This window comes from Hyperolius riggenbachi, chromosome 2 (assembly GCF_040937935.1).
Source record: "Hyperolius riggenbachi isolate aHypRig1 chromosome 2, aHypRig1.pri, whole genome shotgun sequence".
NCBI lineage: Eukaryota > Metazoa > Chordata > Amphibia > Anura > Hyperoliidae > Hyperolius > Hyperolius riggenbachi.
Window position 1 is genome coordinate 559125559 of NC_090647.1, and position 22313 is coordinate 559147871.

A 22313-nucleotide genomic window follows, 5' to 3' on the forward strand; every position below is an offset into this window, starting at 1 on the left:
CTGCGGCCACTTTGCACAATGGCCGGCTAGAACCCGAAGTGGCTGGCCAGAACTAGAAGTGGCCACACTTCGGGTTCTGGCCGTAACATATATACTAAATAACATCTATGCTGTAAGTATAAAGCCTGATGTGTAGCTGTGTCACTAATAGAGATGGTCAATGAGATGGAAATAATTCTGCGTTGATTCTGATTTATGCAAATGTATGCACTCCCTTTGCTCATGAAATCAAATAATTTGATATGTTGTTAAAATTTGGTTTGATGACTACAAATTAAAGGGTACCTGAGACGGATGAAAAGAAGTGTTATACATACCTGGGGCTTCCTCCAGCCCCCTTCAGGCTAATCAGTCTCTTCTTCTGCTATGAGTCCTGGTAATTCAGCCAGTCAGCGCTGTCCGGCCGCATGCCGCTTCCACAGCCAGGAGTGTTCTGCACCTGCACAACAGTGCTGCGCAGGTGTAGTACGCTCCCGGCGGCAGAGTGTGTGCATGCGCACTACGCCAGACTGGCTCAAGTACCTGGACTCATAGCAGAAGATCCAGGTGGCAGAGGAGGACAGCGAGGGACTGATTAGCCTGAAGGGGGCTGGAGGAAGCCCCAGGTATGTATAAATCTTTAATTTCATCTGTCTCAGGTTTATTTTGTTACACAGTAGTACTATACTCTACATATGCACTCCCCACAGAGCTGCAGGGAATCCACTGAGAATGTTGTGCACGTTGAACACAGAGGTGTTGTCTGTCACCCATAAACCTGGTTCAGATTGTGCATGAAGAATGTGTAATAGAGGAAGAAAAGCCTCATTCCCCTGCAGAGTACCTGCACATCTGTTACATGTACCCACAGTCACATTGCCTAGGGCCTGATCCATGTTCAGATTGTGCATGAAGAATGTGTAATAGAGGAAGAATCCCCTCATTCTCCTGCAGAGTACCTGCACATCACTCTTACATGTACCCACAGTCACATTGCCTAGGGCCTGATCCATGTTCAGATTGTGCATGAAGAATGTGTAATAGAGGAAGAATCCCCTCATTCTCCTGCAGAGTACCTGCACATCACTCTTACATGTACCCACAGTTTCATTGCCTAGGGCCTAATAGATGTTCAGATTGTGCATGAAGAATGTGTAATAGAGGAAGAATCTCCTCATTCCCCTGCAGAGTACCTGCACATCACTCTTACATGTACTCACAGTTACATTGCCTAGGGCCTGATCCATGTTCAGATTGTGCATGAAGAATGTGTAATAGAGGAAGAATCTCCTTATTCCCCTGCAGAGTACCTGCACATCATTCTTACATGTACCCACAGTCACATTGCCTAGGGCCTGATCCACGTTCAGATGTGTAATAGAGGATGAATCCCCTCATTCCCCTGCAGAGTACCTGCACATCACTCTTACATGTACCCACAGTTACATTGCCTAGGGCCTGATCCATGTTCAGATTGTGCATGAAGAATGTGTAGTAGAGGAAGAATCCCCTCACTCCCCTGCAGACTAGATACCTGCACATCACTCTTACATGTACCCACAGTTACATTGCCTAGGGCCTGATAGATGTTCAGATTGTGCATGAAGAATGTGTAATAGAGGAAGAATCCCCTCATTCCCCTGCAGAGTACCTGCACATCATTCTTACATGTACCCACACTTACATTGCCTAGGGCCTGATAGATGTTCTTTGTTCCAGTCTGTACCTTTTACAAGTACTCTTACCAAGGACTAGTTTTAGTCTAAAGGGAATAAATATAGTAGTCTACATATCCTTCTCACTTCAGTTGTCTTGTAAAATTCCTAAGGCCTCGTTCACATCTGCTGCGCTGAAAAACGTGTTAAAGCGCATGGTAAAAAACGCATGCGCTTGTGCGCGCTTTAGTCCGCGTTTCTGTGCGTTGCGCTGCGCTTCTTTAAAGCACGTTTTGCTTACTGTAGCAGCAGCAGTTGTCAATAAAACTTTGTTTTTGTATGTAAATGTATTTTTTTCTCCAATTAGGGGTAAAAAACGCATGCGCTTCTATGCGCTTGTACGCGCTTCTATGCGCTAAAAAAGCGGACCCATTCACTTGCATTGCTGTGCGCTTTCCAGCTCAACGCACAGAAATGCCTGCAACACTACGTTTCTGTAACGCTGCTCAGCGCAGCGCATAGATGTGAACCAGCTACATTTAGTTACATGGAAAAATCAATACCTTGCTGAACGCACAGGGCAGTGCGCTGTGGAAAGCGCACAGAAACGGCCCTGATGTGAACGAGGCCTAAGCGTTGGCAGTTAAGAGACGAATTTCATGTTACATACTTTCAATCAACAAGATTTTGAGTCGAGGAGTTGGAGTCGGTGGATTTTTGTACCGACTCCACAGCCCTGGTGTACAGGCTGTGGGAGAACATTCCAGGACTTCTCACGAGCATCAACCCTCTTTAGGAACATGTGTGATTTTTTTTTTTGATTTTTTTTTTTTAATTTATATATGGCAAGTTACTTAAAATGGTATAAAATATTACAGGTCATTGGTGAGATGGTCATTTTCAGGGAACATTGTTTACCTTTGTCTGGATGTGGCGTTCATGTCTGCAGGGGATGGTTGGCAGCATACGCCCTCCTGGTCGGCAGCCTGCCGTTGGGGCGGTCCAGGTCTGCAGGCTTGCATCCCCCCACTGGCTGGTGGTATCACAGTACTGCAGCCTGGGCTATCTGTGTCCCACCTGAAAGGATATATTCCACCAGCCTCTTGAAGTCCCTCGTCACAGTTCTGCTGACAGCCACTCTTTTGCGGTCCCCTCCGTAGCGGCCGCGGGCCCAGCCAGGATGGCAGCTTCTGCACATTTGCGAGTGTGCACACAAGCTGACGTGTCTGGGAGTGTTCTACGCTTGCACGGTATTACCTGCGTACAGCGCTCCCGGCCACGCCAGCACGGCACCAAGCGGTGGGTGTGTGCACTCAGGCATGCGAAAAAGTAGTCGACCTGGCTGGCGGCCGCTACGGAGGGGCTATAGAAGAATGGCTGCCAGCAGAGCTGCAATGAGGAACATAGAGATTTTAAGGGGCTGGAGGAAGCCCCAGATAAGTAGATCGTTTTTCTCTCATCCGTTAAGAATCCGTATGCGTCTTTCACACGTGAGGCTGAAGGCCATGAATTTGTCCCCTAGTGAGGGCTCCAGGCACTTGCTAGCGCTAGGCATGGGTGATACAAACACCCCCCTCCCCTCCCCAGCCTTTCTCAAACACATGTCACTTTTGCTGTTGGGTAATGCCACCATGTGTTATAGGAATTACAAACACTGCCATTCAGCTGCATGGAATTGCATCCGCAAGTGTGGCCAACAGACAGGAGGCTTAAAGGACAACTGAAGTGAGAAGAATATGGAGGCTGCCATATTATTGTAAGCAATACCAGTTGCCTGGCAGCCCTGCTGATCTATTTGTCTGCAGTAATGTCTGAATAACACCAGAAACAAGCATTCAGCTAATCTTGTCACATCTGACAATAATGTTAGAAACACCTGATCTGCCGCATGCTTGTTCAGGATCTATGGCTAAAAGTACTAGAGACAGAGGATCAGCAGGATAGCCGGGCAACTGGCATTGCTTAACCCCTTGGGGACCAACCATTTAATCCCACTTCGGGACCAGAGCAGTTTGCCTGGCTCAGGTCCCTCCAGTTTAGATGGCCAGGCAGTAGTATCCTCAGTATAGATGGCTAGGATTGTGTCCCCGTGTAGGTAGGTGTCCCCAGTTCAGGCAGCGGGCATTACTCACCTCCCTGGGTCCTGCGATGAGCAGCTCTCCCCGCCTCCTCTCTCCCCGACAGGCAGCCTCACACTGCCGCTGAGTTCCGGGTCCCAGCTTGATGACGTCATCAAGCCGGGACCTCATCTAGCTGGGACCTGGAACTTAGCGACAGAGCGAGGATGGATCCTCCGTGTCTCCTGTGTGTGACCTCTGATGGCCTTTCTGACCTCTGCCCTGTTAGGGTTCCTTGGGTGTTAAAGGGAACCTAAAGTGAGTGTGATATGGAGGCTGCCATATTTATTCCCTTTTAAACAATGCCTGTTGCCTGGCTGTCCTGCTGATCTCTATGTCAGCCTCCTTATCACCTATGCTCCCTGGCCTCTAGTCCTGTTCTTTGCACAGTTCTAGGGCAGTTGTAGCTTTGGTAGACAGACTCCCCTCTACATGGGGCTCAACCATAGGGGAAGACCACAGCAGCGATTGGGGAATCTTATGCAAATACTTTTCAGTTTTCTACAGCTTGGAATGGGGCCAGTCAAAATCATTAGCTGCTGTATCTGCTTGGTCCATTTCACAAATTGCCATAACATACAAGTTGAAGGGGGTAATAACATTCAAAAATGAAATAGTTGCCTTAAAATAGCTACTGCTCCAAATATAATAGGTCTAAAATATTTCCTCAAATATCACCTATTTTTTTTTTTTTTAATTTTTACCTGGTCTGTGTGCCTTTGCTGAACTGTGTAGTGTCAAGAGGATTATGGGAATACTTTTTTTGTATTTTTTTTGTTTAGATACAGTAACAAGCTTATCCCAAAATGCAAATAACAAACTTCCTATTTCAGATAAGATAGACACCTCGCCTTTGAAGAGTTTACTCAGTGATATAAACCTGTTGTCTAGGTGATGTTTGCTGTTGGAGGGACAGTAATCTGTTAAAAAAGCAGTAAATTAAAGAAGGCTATAAATCTATTGACTTGCAGGCTAATCGACCGAAAATTGGTCGCATCGTCGATCAGACTTGCTCTTGGCGGCACCAATTTTCACCCTCCAGGAGCTGCCAAGACACAAAGGGTGCCCCCCCCCCCCCCATGCTTTTTTTCCCCTGGGGGTCACTGAAGTCCTCACAGTTGGTTCACAAAGGCTGTGTTTTTTTACGGGAGGTGTTCTTTAACCACCTTAGCGGTATGGACGAGCTCAGCTCGTCCATTACCGCCAGAGGGTGCCGCTCAGGCCCTGCTGGGCCGATTTGGATCAAATAAAGAGCAGCACACGCAGCCGGCACTTTGCCAGCCGCGTGTGCTGCCCGATCGCCGCCGCTCTGCGGCGATCCGCCGCGAGCAGCGGCGAAAGAGGGTCCCCCCAGCCGCCTGAGCCCTGCGCAGCCGGAACAAATAGTTCCGGCCAGCGCTAAGGGCTGGATCGGAGGCGGCTGACGTCAGGACGTCGGCTGACGTCCATGATGTCACTCCGCTCGTCGCCATGGCGACAGGAGAAGCCAAACACGGAAGGCTGCTCATTGCGGCCTTCCGTGTTACTTTTGGCCGCCGGAGGCGATCAGAAGAACGCCTCCGGAGCGCCATCTAGTGGGCTTCCATGCAGCCAACTTTCAGTTGGCTGCATGAAATAGTTTTTTTTTTTATTTACAAAAAACCCTCATGCAGCCGCCCTGGCGATCTTAATAGAACGCCAGGGTGGTTAAAAAATGTGCATTAATGAATAGTCTCTTAAGTGAAGATGGTTTTCTTCCTGTGAACATCCCGGCCCTGTCTGTATATACAGCAGTGCCCAGACTGCCTTCACTTCCCCTGGCTTGGCACAGCAAGGTCACCTGTCCCAGGCTGGGCAGCAGGAACTGCGGCTGGTTGCCGGGTGATGACAGGGATTGTGCAGAAGGTGGAAATTTTGCAGCATCTTCCTTTTTTTTTTTTTTTTTTTTTTTTTTTTTTTCCCTAGCGTCAGGCTGAAGATTGGGTGAGTCACCACATCAGAGGACTGGAAGCTGCTGTGAGATTGTGCACACGTCCCTGCCATCCGGGAGATCTGTCAGTCTGTCCATACCTGTGTGTGTGCAGAGGGGTTCTCGTCTGCTGATTGGAAGCTGCTGTGCTGTGAGATTGTGCGCACGTCTCTGCCAACCAGGGGATCTGTCGGTTCTCGTCTGCTGATTGGAAGCTGCTGTGTTTTGAGATTGTGCACACATCCCTGCCAGGCGGGAGATCTGTCAGTCCGTCCATCCGTGTTTGTGCGAAGAGGGGTTCTCATCTGCTGATTGGAGATCACTTTTTGGCTGCCGTATTTTGGATGTGGTGTGACCCTGATGTTCCCAGGTGACAGCAGGAGAGGACGGAATTCATTCTGGATTGTCACATGATCATGTTATATCTGTCAGTGCTGCAGTTCTTACAGTTCAGGGTCCTTTTACACAATATCAGTTGCTGTCAGTTATAACTGTAAGGACAACTGATATGCAATCCAGTGTCCATGCTTCCGTACGGCCTCATTTTACACTATACGCTGAAAAACTTTTTCGCAGTGCACTGCTATGGAAAATTGGAAAATTAAAACACATCATGTAAAAAGGCCTAGGGTCTGTTTTGACTAAGTACGGATACGCAGTGTTTCCTCGCATCCGAGCCGGACGGGGAATATTGCGTTCCGTCCACCAGATCGCATGCTGGAGCAATTCTGGACGGTCTGCAGTTTCCCGCAGCACACACCCGAATCCCTATATCCGTGCACGCCATGGCTACAGGGATTCGGAGGCGTACCTCTATCTCTGCAATGGCCGCCATGTGCATCTTACAAGACTCATTGGCTCAGTGGAAACGGGTGCTCCAATATTTCAGCCTGCATGTCGAACCAGCCTACATGCCTAGGCAAAAGAGGTCAGGTTAGTGTTAGGCATTAGGAGAAGGTAGTAAGTGTTATGCTGGGTACACACTGAGATTTTATGGTCGATATACTGTCAGATCGATTTCCAACATGTCTGTTTTGCTTTCCAATCGATTTCCGAGCATTTTCCGATTGATTTCCTAATAAAGTTATTGGAAATCGATCGGAAAATGCTTGGAAATCGATCGGAAAGCAAATCGGACATGTTGGAAATAATCGATCTGACAGTAAATTGACCATAAAATCTCATAGTGTGTATCCAGCATTAAAGAGAGCCCGAGGTGGGCTCAAAAAAAAAAAAAAAAAAAGTAGGCTACCTGATCTGGGGGGCTGAGCCAATCAGGTAGCTGCAAAAATCGCTGCTCCTGTGGGCTGCACTGGTCCACTTACACTTTTGTGACCTATAGGTCATGACACTTAAATGAGATATTAAAGAGACACTGAAGCGAAAAAAAATGATGATATTATGATTTGTATGTGTAGTACAGCTAAGAAATAAAACATTAAGATCAGATACATCAGTCTAATTGTTTCCAGTACAGGAAGAGTTGAGAAACTCCAGTTGTTATCTCTATGCAAACAAGCCATTAAGCTCTCCGACTAAGTTAGTCGTGGAGAGGGCTGTTATCTGACTTTTATTATCTCAACTTTAAGTGAACTATTTACTTTTTCTCTGCCAGAGGAGAGGTCATTAGTTCACAGACTGCTCTGAAAGACTAATTTTGAATGCTGAATGTTGTGTAATCTGCACATATTATAGAATGATGCAATGTTAGATAAAACACTATACCTGAAAATAAAAATATGAGAATATTTTCTTTGCTGCTAATCTTCTAGTAATTATTCATAGTACACAACCAATTCACTATATCATATATATTTTTTTCGCTTCAGTGTCTCTTTAATTCTCTCATCCAGCATGCAGGGAGGTGGGGGTGCTGCAGGGGGCGCGGCCAGGGAGAGAGAGCTGCCCAATGGCAGCTCTGGAAACTCTGAAGGAACGCCCCTGGCATGGGGTTTAAAGCAGGCGATCCCTCTACCCTGTGTACCTCTGAGATGGCGACAAACATTGTTGCTAATCTCGGGAGGGGGGGGGGGCTATAGCACAGGGGAGGGGGGCAGAGAGCTGCGGTTGGGGGACTCTGAGGCATGTCAAGAGGCTGAGAACATGCCTCTGTGTCCTATCTGCCCACCTTTGGTTCTTTTTAAAGAGTAACTGTCGGGCATAAAATCAAAAATCGATTCTTTATTTTTATCTGGTAAACAATTAATAAGGATGCTAACCAGGCAATCCAAAAGTTACAATCATTATTCCTTTCCTTGTTGATGAATGATCACTCCCCAGTTTACCTGACTCTTATTTGGTACACAGAAAATTTGGTACACAAAAGAGAAGTTGCAGGGCATGCTGGGTTGTCCTTTTTTGCTTCTCTACTTCCCCTCAGACTGAACTAATGCAGCCTGATTGGCTGAAGCCTCTTTCCCGCCTGTTTTCCCCTCCCACATCTCTGTTTCTCTCTGATTGGCCAAAATTTCTCAGGCTGAAGCAATGCACTTTCTATAGTGAAGGGCGGACAAATCTGGCAGAGGAGACTAAGGGCGGATATTACATCACGACTGGCTTCAAAATAGCCACAGTAAATATGGAAACTGTCTAGAATAGGATTCTCTACTTTTCATTTATAAAATTCACAGGAATCAGAATGTGGACAGTACAATACATGCGTTATGTAAGTAGAGCAAGTATTTATCTACTTACTGTATATATTTGTTTGTTTTTCTTGAGATAGTATGGCTGACAGACAGCTCCTCTTTAAGACGTTAGGAGGGGAGAGAGCACCAGCCCTAAGGAAGAATGCACTGAGATACCCACAGATGAGGGATGACCGTTATCCAGCCGGTCTATGATGGACTCCCAGCAGATAATGCCTGATGGCAGCACTGAGGGAAAGCAGAGCGTCAGGCGAGATGAGCAAACCTGTATGGAGAGTGATACAAGCTCACATTCATTACCTGAAATGAGCAGGGTATGGGGGCTGACCTATTTATTTAATTTTAAACAATGCACGTTGCCTGGCTGTCCTGCTAACCCACTGCCTCTTAATACTTTTAGCCATAGACCCGGAACAAGCATGCAGAAGATCAGATGTTTTTGACTGAAGTGTGACTGCATTTCCAACATGTTTGTTTAAGTGGAACTTCAGCCTAAACAAACATACTGTCATTAAGTTACATTAGTGATGTTAATTAAAATAGATAGGTAATATAATCTCTTACCCACCCTGTTTTAAAAGAACATGCAAATGTTTGTGATTTTAAGGGGGCAGCCATCTTTTTGGTTGAAAGGAGGTGACGGTGCATGAGACACAGTTCCAACTGTCCTGTGTCCTGATCACCCCTCCCAGCTGCGAGCACTAGGCAACGAGAACATCATCATCAGAAATCCCATCATGCTTTGCACAGCATCAGGGGAAAAATGCCCGGGCAGTTTTCTTTGATGAGGCGGAGCTTAGCTCCTGTGTAGCTAAAAATGAGGCTTGGGTAAGAAAAACGTTCTGTTGCTGTGAAATTGTTAAACACCAAGCCTTTTCAGTGCTGCTGAGTAGATTTTTAGTCTGAAGGTTCACTTTAAGTTGTGTTATCCAAACTCTACTGCAGACAAAGAGATCAGCAGGACTGCCAGGCAACTGGTATTATTTAAAAAGTAATGTCTATTATAAAAGTGTTAGCTTGCAGCCTCTGCAATCCGGCCCGGTAACTTTGGGAGTCAGGGGGCTTACTGTGCCGACTTGCCGGATTGCTGAGGCTGCAGTGGAGGAGAACAGTGAGGGACTAATCAGCATGAAGGAGGCTGGAGGAAGCCCCAGGTATGGATAAAACATATTTCTTCGTCTCAGCTACACTTTAACAAGAGAAATAAACATGGCAGCCTGCATATCCTGCTCAGTTCAGGTGTCCTTTCAGTTTGGCTTCATCAGAGATTAGAACTGGTTTCTGCTGTCTAGTCTCTGCATTGCTTAATCCCCACAGACCCATTGCACAATCCCATCTCCGGCATCTGCGGTCTGTACTGTACTTTTCTTATAGACTCGCAAATGTTATTGATTTGTTTGGAAAAAATGTGCTCCGAATTCAGATCGATTAAAATGCAGCGACCGAATCTGGCTAAAATCAGCTGGTGCAGTGGGATTTCTTGTGCTGGGATTAGTAATGAAGCTACAGGGAATAGGGGTAGTGGAATCTCTGCTCAAGTTCTGAGTATTGTCCCATTGCACAAGAAGTGTGACACAACCGCGCCATTTCTGAGTGTGAAACAGGAAGTGGTGCCAGCAGGGGAGGCAGAGGGTGTCCCGGGCTGTGTGTCTCCCTCCGGCCCGTACACATGGACCTGAACTCTTGCACAGGATAGAAAGAAAACAGAGAAATGCACCCGGTATGTATTCAGAGAATTTAGCCTGTCTAATTCTCCCTCATCTGTGACTAATCACAACTGTAATTTGATCTCTCAGCTGTGTCAGCTGGCTGCCTCGGCAGAGAAGCTAATTGGTAAACGGGATGTTTTGCCGGGAACACACAATATGTTTTTCCCGCTCGATTCCCCGCTCGATTCCCCGCTTAATCGTTTTTCCCGCTAGTCTCCGCTCGATTCTGTTCCGCTCATTTTTCTTATCTTTTTCCATTCACTTCTATGAGAAATTGAGCGGTAATACGATCGAGCGGGATATCGGACATGACGGAATTTATCAATCGAACGGAATAACGTAACGTATGTATCCAGCAATTAACCCTATGTCTGCTTCCATGAAAGCAGAGAGTAGGCACACAGCAGATTTATTGCAGGATTTGTATCAGCTGAATAAATGTTTTTCTTTAAAGGTTATTATGCTGTTGCTTGTCTTTTAACTTAGCCATACATCTAGCGATGAGGGGCAAATTCGACCAAGAGACAAATCCACCTCTGATTGAATCTGATAAGAGAGAGATCTGTTAGCTGCTCATACACCACAGCAGGACGATTCCCCATCAATTTCAGCATGAAATCTCTCGGATCGGCCTTGTGACGTCACATCCGACCGTCTCGCTGCCCCGACAATGTTAGTGCTGCGATATCACAGAGTAGAGGTTGTGCCTTTTCCTGATAAGTGACAAATCGTGCAGAATTCCTGCTGCCTGTAGCGATTGAATAAGCACTGCTGAGCTCATCCACTTGTGACTTAGCCTTAACCACTTCGGGACCGGCCAGGGCATTTTGCGGTGGAGGGGGTGGTCGGGCGGCTGGATCCCGTCTGTGGTGTGCTGGGCTGTGTGTCCCCCATGGAGGCAGGTGTCCCCCCTGCAGCTGGAAGCCATCACTCACCTTCCAGGCTCCAGCGATGAGCCGCGGTAGCCCCCTTCTTCTCCAGCCGGCATTTCCGCTCCAAATAACGCTCAGGTTGGGTCGCGGCTTGATGACGTCATCAAGCCGGGACCCGGTGCTGACGTCAGATGTAACAGAGATGCCGGCCAAAGCGGAGGGGGGGGTGCCGATCGTCGCTGGAACAGTAGGGAGGTGAGTGGATCCTCTTCTTTTCCCCCCTGCCGCCGCTGTGTAAGTGATCACTACGATCCGACGGCGATCGTAGTGATCAGCAGCCATACGCGATGGCTGCTGATCACTCGGGGGAGATTTCGGCTCTCGGGTGCGCACGATCGCGTCGGGAGCAGTTCTTTAGCGACGTCCGGTCAGAACGGTACCACCACCTGCCGGATGTTGATTCAACCTACGGCAGTCCCCAATAGGTTAATGTGCGTGTGTGTAAACAGCTGAGACATGACATTATAAACAGATATCACAAAAAAGACGTCCATGACAAAATAAATTCTAAGCCAATCTTGCTCCATATGAAAAATAGTCAAAATCTTTATTAAGGAATTCGTTATAAGAACAATTAAAACCAGAAGCAGCCACTGGGTAGTGCACAGTGCGGAGCAGTGTGCAATCATATAAATCCTGTTATTAAAGAGAAACCGAGGTGGGTTTGAAGAATGTTATCAGCATACAGAGGCTGGATCTGCCTATACAGCCCAGCCTCTGTTGCTATCCCAAACCCCACTAAGGTCCCCCTGCACTCTGCAATCCCTCATAAATCACAGCCGTGCTGTGAGGCTGTGTTTACATCTGTAGTGTCAGTCTCAGCTGCTTCCCCGCCTCCTGCAGAGCTCCGGTCCCTGCCCCCGTCCCTTCCCTCCAATCAGCAGGGAGGGAAGGGATGCAGGCGGGGACTGGAGTTCTGCAGGAGGCGGGGAGAGCAGCAGACTGACACTGTAGAGATAAACACAGCCAGCTCTGACAAGCTGTTTGTCAGCAGCGTGGCTGTGATTTATGAGGGATTGCAGAGTGCAGGGGGACCTTAGGGGGGTTTGGGATAGCAACAGAGGCTGGGCTGTATAGGCAGATCCAGCCTCTGTATGCAGATAATATTCTTCAAACCCACCTCGGGTTCTCTTTAAAAGGGAACTGAAGTAAGAGGTATACGGAGGCTGCCATATTGATTTCCTTTAGTCAATACCAGTTGCCTGGCAGCCCTGCTGGTCTATTTCTCTGCAGTAGTATCTGAATAACACCAGAAACAAGCATGCAGCTAGTCTTGTCAGTTCTGACTTTAAATGAGAACTGTAGTGAGAGGTATATGGAGGCTGCCATATTGATTTCCTTTTAAGCTATACCAGTTGCCTGGCAGCCCTGCTGATCTATTTGGCTGCAGTAGTGTGAATCACACCAGAAACAAGCATGCAGCTAATCTTGTCAGATCTTACAAAATTGTCAAACACCAGATCTGCTGCATGCTTGTTCAGGGTCTAGGGCTAAAAGTATTGGAGGCAGAGGATCTGCAGGATAGCCAGGTAACTGGTATTGCTTAAAAGGAAATCAATATGGTAGCCTCCATATACCTTTTACTACAGTTCTCCTTTAAAGTCTGAAACACCTGATCTGCTGCATGCTGGTTCAGGGGCTACGGCTAATAGTATTAGAGGCGGAGGATCAGCAGGGTTGCCAGGCAACTGGTATTGATTAAAAGGAAATAAACATGGCAGCCTCCATATACCTCTCTTCAGTTGTCCTTTAATATAATCTAGCTCCCAGGATACATATAAGAATAATTCAAATTACATATGCTGTAGCCAATAGCAAAGCAGCAGTTCAGTATGCCGCACAACACCTATCTATATGTCACTAGCTTAATTCATAGAAGTTCAGCACATGCTAAAGAGATAAATGAAACAATCATTTATCCTGGGGTGAATGTTTCATTTATGATTTTAGCATGTGCTGAACTTCTATGGATAACGTTAGTGACATATAGATATGTGTTGTGCGGCATACTGAACTGCCGCTTTGCTATTGGCTACAGCATATGTGATTTGAAATATTCTGTCCTGTCTCCTGGGAGCTAGATTATATTTATAACAGGATGTATATTATTGCTGCACACTGCTCCGCACTGTGCACTACCCCGTGGCTGCTTCTGGTTTTAATTGTTCTTATAACGAATTCCTTAAAGGGGAACTACAGTGAAAAAAACTGTAAAATGTAAAAGATGTGCAAACATAAACAAATAAAAAGTACATTTTTTCCAGAGTAAAATGAGCCATAAATTACTTTTCTCCTATGTTGCTGTCACTTACAGTAGGTAGTAGAAATCTGACAGAAGTGACAGGCTTTGGACTAGTCCATCTCTTTAGAGGGGATTCTCAGAGATATATTTATTTTCAAATCACTTAGTGAATGGCAGTTGCTCTGTCCAACTTCCAAAAAATCTGTGTAGCGAGCAGGGAAGCTGGCCAGCGTCATTGTTTAAATCCTTTTTTAGGGAATATCTTTTTAAAGAATAAAAGCCTTGCTGAGAATCCCCTATGAAGAGATGGACTAGTCCAAAACCTGTCACTTCTGTCAGATTTCTACTGCCTACTGTAAGTGACAGCAACATAGGAGAAAAGTAATTTATGGCTCATTTTACTCTGGGAAAAAAATGTACTTTTTATTTGTTTGCACATATTTTAAATTTTACAATTTTTCGCCATAGTGCCCCTTTAATAAAAATTTTGACTATTTCTCATATGGAGCTGGATTGGCTTAGAATTTTTGTCATTGATGTGTTTTTTTGTGATGTGTGAATCTTCTCGCCCATAGACATGGATGGTGGTGTAGTATTTGTGTTGCTCTATCTGTTTTGGTGCTAATGACATTATAAGTGTGTGTGTGTGTGTGTAGGTGTGTGTGTGTGTGTGTGTGTGTGTGTGTGTGTGTGTGTGTGTGTGTGTGTGTGTGTGTGTGTGTGTGTGTGTGTGTGTGTGTGTAGGTGTGTGTGTGTGTGTGTGTGTGTGCGCGTGCGTGCGCGGTGTTTGGGGGTTGTGGCGCGGTATACTACATCACTCAGTTCTGCGCCCCCCCCCCCCCCCCCCCCTGCTGTGCTTTCATTAGAGTCTGTGTGAGATCTGACCTGGAAGGGTCTGCCAGGTCCATGCGAGTTGCTGATAACTAATCTTCCACCTCCAGAAAATGAATAGTGATCAACACAGGTGGATAGAAAATATTTCATTTAAAACTGATGGAAATGTTTTGTTTTGTTTTCCGTGGGTGACCACTATACAGTGGGAGCGACACTCCTCGGTGTGGTGGAATCTCCATTGGGATAAAGCAGGGCTCACAGTTGCAAGGATCGTACATGTTGAACCACGAAGTGAAAAAGCATAGATTTACGATGACATTGAGTACTCAGGATTTTTTTTCCCCACGTGCAGGAAAAAGATAGCCTTTGTTGTATTTCTCCACACACCATGTGTGATTTGTGCTCCCATCGGTCAGCTGGCTGTTAGCAAAGTGTAAAGGAAACGTAAATAATCATCTTTTGAAAACCATGGGCTTTTCCGCTAAAACAAGTGGGAGCCCTGCTTAAAGGGTCAGTTCACACTACGCCAGGTCATAAACATGTACCGGTTGAACAGATCTGTCTTCTGTTTTTGACAGGGTTGGTAAATCTGTTGTTGCCCTCTATTGTAGAATGCAGAACACAGTTCATGACTAGAGATGGTCGTGTCTAGGAGAACTCATAGAGGAGCATGTGATCTGTTTGGTCACATGATAGATATGCAAGTCTCTGATTTGCTAGTCATGATCATGTGCTAAAGCATGGTGTGATCACAGCAAATCAGAGCTTTGCAAATCTATCAGCTGATCTAACAAATCACATGGTTCTCCATGATTTCTCCCAGACAGGGTCATCAGTATTCAGGGCATGGGGGGATTGATTGTAAATCAGTAGAGGGGGCAAGTGATGTCCTCTCAGAGCTGGGTTGTCTGTGTGTTGTTTTGTGATTGGGGTGAGCCTTAGCCTAGATTTCGGGGGAATTCCTGCATCCTAATGTTTAGGGCCTCTACACAGAGATTTTCTGTCCTGTAGCTTAACCCTCACTGATGAGGAATTAACGCCATAAAAGTGTTGCCTGGAATAGAACAGCTTCTGAGTGCAGGGGATAGATAAACAAGGTCAACAGTTCATGTATTGTAGCTTGAACACTATGTAGACTGTCATTGAGCAGAAACAATAAACATGAACTATTGACCTTGTTTATCTATCTCCTGCACTCAGAAGCTGTTCTATGCCAGGCAACAGTTTTATGGGTCAGTTTTATTGTAGCGTGACCCTCATCAGTGAGGGTTACGCTACAAGACAGAGCATCTCATCATGTTACCTCAGGTGAGTTTTTCACTGCAGGTAAAGCTTCACTAATTAACATTTGAAACAAACGTTCCATGACTGGTTGTCAGACAATCCCGACACCGAGATAAGGACCAGCGACTGTTCTCGGGCCTAGATACAAGTTATCGCAGTTACACCATTCTGGCGATTATCCTTCATGTGAGAGCGTGCTGAAATATTGTTATATCACAAGTAACCGCTGGCACGAGTCTCTGTGTGAACTGTGAATGAATGTCCCCGGTCTGTATGCCTGTGAATGGAAAGCACATATAATTGATCTGGGTGATACACATTGTTAGTTTTTGCAGCCTGCACTCCTCTAAGCATACTGACACCAGGCGTGTGTCCAGGGTTTCTGTTAAAGGGAAACTGATGTGTGAAGGATATGTAAGCTGCCATATTTATTTGCTACTACACAATACCAGTTGCCTGGCAGCCCTGCTGGTCTATTTAGCTGCAGTAGTGTCTGAATTACACAAGAAACAAGCATGCAGCTAATCCAGTCATACTTCAGTCAGAAACATCTGATATGCATGCTCAGCCATGTCACTGACTGTCCTCAGAGGAGCTCACAATCTAATCCTACCATAGACATAGTCTAATGTTCTACCATATTATTATTATGTATTTATATAGCACTGACATCTTCTGCAGCACATTACAGAGTACATAGTCAAGTCACTGACTGTCCTCAGAGGAACTCACAATCTAATCCTACCATAGTCATAGTCTAATGTCCTACCATATTATTATGTATTTATATAGCACTGACTTCTTCTGCAGCACATTAGAGTACAGAGTCATGTCACTGACTGTCCTCAGAGGAGCTCACAATCTAATCCTACCATAGTCATAGTCTAATGTCCTACCATATTATTATTATTATGTATTTATATAGCACTGACATCTTCTGCAGCACATTACAGAGTACATAGTCATGTCACTGACTGTCCACAGAGGAGCTCGCAGTCTAATCCTGCCATAGTCATAGTGTAATGTCCTACCATATTATGTATTTATATAGCACTGACATCATCTGCAGCACATTACAGAGTACATAGTCATGTCACTGTCTGTCCTCAGAAGAGCTCACAATCTAATCCTACCATAGTCATAGTCTAATATCCTACCATATTATTATTATGTATTTATATAGCACTGACATCATCTGCAGCACATTACAGAGTACATAGTCATGTCACTGTCTGTCCTCAGAAGAGCTCACAATCTAATCCTACCATAGTCATAGTCTAATGGCCTAACATACTCAAAGGCCAGTTTTAGGAGGAGCCAGTTGTTTTCAGTATTTTGGGGATGTGGGAAGAAACCAGATTGACCAGAGCAATCCTGAGAACATACAAACTATTTCTTGAAGCTGCAGAAACAGAGAAAATAAAATATTCTAAAAAAATTGTTTTGCAATGGCAAATTGAATTGAATCGAATCCCGATTGGACATGTCGGATTAAATCGGATCATAAATAGAATCGTAATCGTATCGCACAAAGAATCGTATCGTGTAGATTGGGCTTAAGACCTCATTCACACTATGTGCCTTGAGTAATACATGTATTATCATTCCTGCGCAATACTCGCAGCGTGGCCTAAAACGCACTGCATATGGCACAAGTGTAGGAGAACAGTCTGTTGTCTGGCGGACGTGTGAATGTGCCTATTATGTGTGTATGGGGTTAATTCATAAAATAGCGGGGTAATATTACTATGCGCCCACAGCACATGGCAATGTTACTATGACTCCCGCACGTAATTACCACGCGGTACGCTAGTAGTGTGACTGCTACTAGGGTAATGCGTGTGTTACACTAATCGCGCTACTAGTGTGTCTAGTAGTAATTATGCGCTGAAGTAACAGTAATATTGCCATGCTCCGTGGGTGACACTGCACAGTAATATTACCCTGCTATTTTATGACTCAACCCCATGTGAGCTTTTATGTTGTGTTATTGCTCAGGGCTGTGGAGTCGGTCCAAAAATCCACCGACTCCGACTCCTCAGTTTAGGATTCCACCGACTCCTCGACTCCGACTCCTCTAATTTGCATATTGTAATTTTGTTGATTAAAAGTATGTAACGTGAAATTCGTCTCTTAACTGCCAATGCTTAGGAATTTTACAAGACAACTGAAGTGAGAAGGATATGTAGACTACTAAATTTATTCCCTTCAGACTAAAACTAGTCCTTGGTAAGAGTACTTGTAAAAGGTACAAACCGGAACAAAGAACATCTATCAGGCCCTAGGCAATGTAAGTGTGGGTACATGTAAGAGTGATGTGCAGGTACTCTGCAGGGGAATGAGGAGATTCTTCCTCTATTACACATTCTTCATGCACAATCTGAACATCTATCAGGCCCTAGGCAATGTAAGTGTGGGTACATGTAAGAAGGATGTGCAGGTACTCTGCAGGGGAATGAGGAGATTCTTCCTCTATTACACATTCTTCATGCACAATCTGAACATCTATCAGGCCCTAGGCAATGTAAGTGTGGGTACATGTAAGAGTGATGTGCAGGTACTCTGCAGGGGAATAAGGAGATTCTTCCTCTATTACACATTCTTCATGCACAATCTGAACATCTATCAGGCCCTAGGCAATGTAAGTGTGGGTACATGTAAGAGTGATGTGCAGGTACTCTGCAGGGGAATGAGGAGATTCTTCCTCTATTACACATTCTTCATGTACAATCTGAACATCTATCAGGCCCTAGGCAATGTAACTGTGGGTACATGTAAGAATGATGTGCAGGTTCTCTGCAGGGGAACGAGGAGATTCTTCCTCTATTACACATTCTTCATGCACAATCTGAACATCTATCAGGCCCTAGGCAATGTAAGTGTGGGTACATGTAAGAGTGATGTGCAGGTACTCTGCAGGGGAATAAGGATATTCTTCCTTTATTACACATTCTTCATGCACAATCTGAACAAGGTTTATGGGTGACAGACAACACCTCTGTGTTCAATGTGCACAACATTCTCAGTGGATTCCCTGCAGCTCTGTGGGGATGCATATGTAGAGTATAGTACTACTGTGTACCAAAGTAAACCTGAGACAGATGAAATTAAAGTTCTATACATACCTGGGGCTTCCTCCAGCCCCCTTCAGGATAATCAGTCCCTTACTGTCCTCCTTCGCCACCTGGATCTTCTGCTATGAGTCCAGGTACTTGAGCCAGTCTGGTGTAGTGCGCATGCACACACTCCGCCGCCGGGAGCGTACTACACCTGTGCAGCACTATTGCACAGGTGCAGAATGCTCCTGGCTGTGGAAGCGGCATGCGGCCGGACAGCGCTGACTGGCTGAATTACCGGGACTCATAGCAGAAGTTCCAGGTGGTGGAGGACAGCGAGGGACTGATTAGCCTGAAGGGGGTTGGAAGAAGCCCTAGGTATGTATAACACTCTTCTTTTCATCCATCTCAGGTACCCTTTAATTTGTAGTCACCAAACCAAATTTGAACAACATATCAAATTACTTGATTTCATCAGCAAAGAGAGTGCGTACATTTGCATAAATCAGCATCAATGCAGAATTATTTCCATCTCATTGACCATCTCTATTAGTGACACAGCTACACATCAGGCTTTATACTTACAGTATAGATGTTATTTAGTATATATAAGAGATTCCTGTGTACACATCATATATACAGTCACAATCAGATATGTATATCTGTCCTTAAAAATACGGGGACTGCTTTATTGAAGCAGCACAAGTAACTAATTTTGATTGGTTTATTTCATTTTTGTGGACTGAGCACAGCTATTACTGTATTAGAAATAGAACATTTTATCATATTTTCTATTTTAATTACAGTTACAAATTCATTAGGAGTCGGAGTCAGTGCATTTTTCCCCGACTCCGACTCCAGGCACCCGAAATTGCTCCGACTCCACAGCCCTGTTATTGCTGAACGCCGATAATCTGAACAATGCTTTGTGATATTTGTTCTGCGCATGTTTCTGATGATCATATCGTTTTGTGTCTTTATCCAGGTGACAGATCGGAGATTCCCGGATTCCGAGTCTTGGGCCTCATAGTCGCCAGTTTGCGGTTCAGGTGAGGATTGTGGGGGTCAGGCTGCTGCACACATTGTGTATCTGGGTATGCTGCAGACTGGTGCGCCCTGCAAAACGTTAGCCAGCCTGTTGTATTCAGTGCCGGCACTTCCATAGGGGCAAACCAATGTGCATTCCAGGTCTCCCCTGTACCCAAGGATTGGACATCATCCAGATCAGTAGCTGATACCCCCTTTCCCACCAGAAATCTTTACCTTTTCTCTAACTGATCATCAGGGGGCTCTGTATGGCTGATATTGTAGTGAAACCCCTCCCACAATGTGATGTCATGACCAAGTTCCTGACAGTTTCCTGTCTGTGAACCTCGTTGCATTGTGGGAAATAATGGCTTTTTCCAACTGACAAGCAAGCAGTGCACAGAGCTCCAAGTAACAGACATTCCGTACAGATCACCTGGCAGAACTAAAGATGTCATCACCATGTGATAAATGGCAGAATGTAAATCAGGGAGAGGAAAGATTTTAAAATGGGCAAACTGACTAAATAATTTATAAAGGCGTATTGTAAAATATAATCAATTATATTAATTTTGTTATTTTCACTACAGGTTCTCTTTAAGTTCATGGTGGTCCCTATGGGCCCTGATTTGTTGCAGAGTCGTCACACCGGTCACAACGGCCACCTTATGCTGCTATCTTTTCAGGAGGGGGTTAGGGAGGCAAAGACCACCTAATGCTGCTATCGGGCGTTATGTCCATTCTCAGCTTAAATGGGAACAGAGCCTTATAGTGGACCTGAACTCTTGCACAGGATAAAAGGAAAGCATAAAGAAATACACCCTGTGCGTATTTAGAGAGTTTAGCCTGTCCAATTCCCCCTCATCTGTGTCTAATCACAAGTTGTAATTTGATCTCCCCTGTGTCACATGACTGCCCGTGGCAGATATCCGATAAGCTCATTTGAAAGGACAGGCTGTTAGCAATATGTCTGCTTCCATGAATCAGGAAGTAGAAATACTGCAGAATGATTTTAGGATTTGTATCAGCTATAACAAAGAAATTATGCTGTGATGTATCTTTTAGAGCAGAGTGGAGGTCGGAGGTCAGGTCCACTTTAATGTCTTCATGTGGCAAAATATCCTGGGGGTTTGCTGTGTTAAATGTTTTAGAGCAGAAATGTATTTTTTAATTTTTTTTTTTACCACTTTAATCCAATTTTCCAGAAGTCTTTTGGTGATCTCTTCTAACATAAGGGGGACGTTTCAATTCCCCCTCCTCATTGATACCTATGAAATATCTCATTTTATCTCTGCCATGCGATGAAGTCCGGGATGGAGGGTAATCACCAGCGGCATGGCTTGCTTAGACCGCCTCTGAGATACATCCTCTTCTTCTGCAGGTACCAGAAATAATCATGGATTTCTCCAAACTACCAAAGATCCGAGATGAGGAGCGGGAGAGCCGATTTGGCTATGTCCATGGCGTGTCCGGTCCTGGTGAGTGCCACGCCTGCCTTGTAGTAAAACGCTGCGCTGTCCCAGCTAATTATATCCCGACTTGTATCAGGGAGGACTGTGTGCGAGGATTCATCCACTGCTGTAACTCCATATTCTAACCCAGTTTATACTTGGGTCAGCTTATACACAAGTATTTGCTTTTTTTTTAACCAGGGTACGCCTTTGGTTCCCTTTAACTGTATAAAAAAGTACTGCAAAGGTAAATGTAAACTCAGGAAGATCATCTGGTTGAGTCCCTTACTCAACCAGATCTTCTTCCTGAGTTTACATTTACCTTTGCAGTACTTTTTTATACAGTTAAAGGGAACCAAAGGCGTACCCTGGTTAAAAAAAAAGCAAATACTTGTGTATAAGCTGACCCAAGTATAAGCTGATCTAAACCCCCCCCCCCCCCTTTTGACTTTTATACTATGTTGCTGTCACTTACAGTAGGTAGTAGAAATCTGACAGAACTGGTTTTTGACTAGTCCATCTCTTCATGGGGGATTCTCAGTATGTCATTTATTCTTTACAAAAGCACTCGCTGGAAAGAGCCCATGCAAAGATGTGAATCTGAAGTGGGAGGTGCACAGTTTTGTTCTTCCTCGGTGTCCCCTGGAATGTGCTCCCCCCGCTGAATTGGGAGATGCAGAGTTTTGTGCTCCCTGAATGTCTTCTGGCATGTACTACCTCCACTGGTGCGGGATGTGGTCTTTTGCTGCCTGAGTGTCCCCCAGCATGTGCTCCTGCCGTGATGCACATAATGTGAGGTGCCACTGGAGGGCGTCACAAAAGTGAGACTAACTTGCAAGCCAAAGATGAATCCTGGCGACGGGAAACGGTAAGTTCACGTGCATCACTCCACTTATGCCGGGATGACACTCTGGCAAGTTGTTATTTTGACTACAATTCCGAAGTGGGGAGCACACACCGGTAGCTGAAAACTATGCGCATACCACTGCGGCTGGGGAACACCATCACACTCAGTATACGCATGACTCGAGTATAAGCCCTTTTTGGGCCACTTTGTTAGTTTCACAACTACAGTACCTACTGAAGAAGAGTTCCCTCTGGATCTTGTAGAGGCTTCCTGTACCCTCACCGCTGCTCATTGGGACTTTCCGGAAGATCGGGGCAGCGCATCTACTGCTCAGGCCTGGCCACACTCACACAGCTGCAGTACGGTGAAGCTCATTACTGAAGAGGAGCTCTGCCCTGATCTTCTTTCGGACAAGCCCTTGTTGGAATACTTCGGGGGAGGGAGGGTATGCACTTGGCAGTGGGGGGACTGGAGGGACACCGTGGGAATCTATCGGATCTTAGGTAAGTCTGTCTTTATACAAGAAAGACATATGCCTAGCTTTTCTGATTAGATTAATGCAAAATACTGCAAGCAAAGCAGCGA

The 22313-nt window shown here is 45.4% G+C and overlaps 1 protein-coding gene across 3 annotated transcripts in view; it reads left to right on the top strand.

The window, feature by feature from the left end:
* ATP6V1A (ATPase H+ transporting V1 subunit A) overlaps window positions 1-22313 on the top strand; it is a 79716-nt gene that overhangs the window by 13378 nt on the left and 44025 nt on the right. For all 3 annotated transcript variants that reach the window (XR_011026577.1, XM_068270911.1, XM_068270912.1), the window contains exons 2-3: window positions 19390-19453; window positions 20812-20908. Coding sequence is in view for 2 of the 3 variants with exons in the window: in XM_068270911.1 (XP_068127012.1) it covers window positions 20827-20908 (82 nt within the window). In the remaining variant the exon portion in view is untranslated. The remainder of the gene's footprint in view (window positions 1-19389; window positions 19454-20811; window positions 20909-22313) is intronic.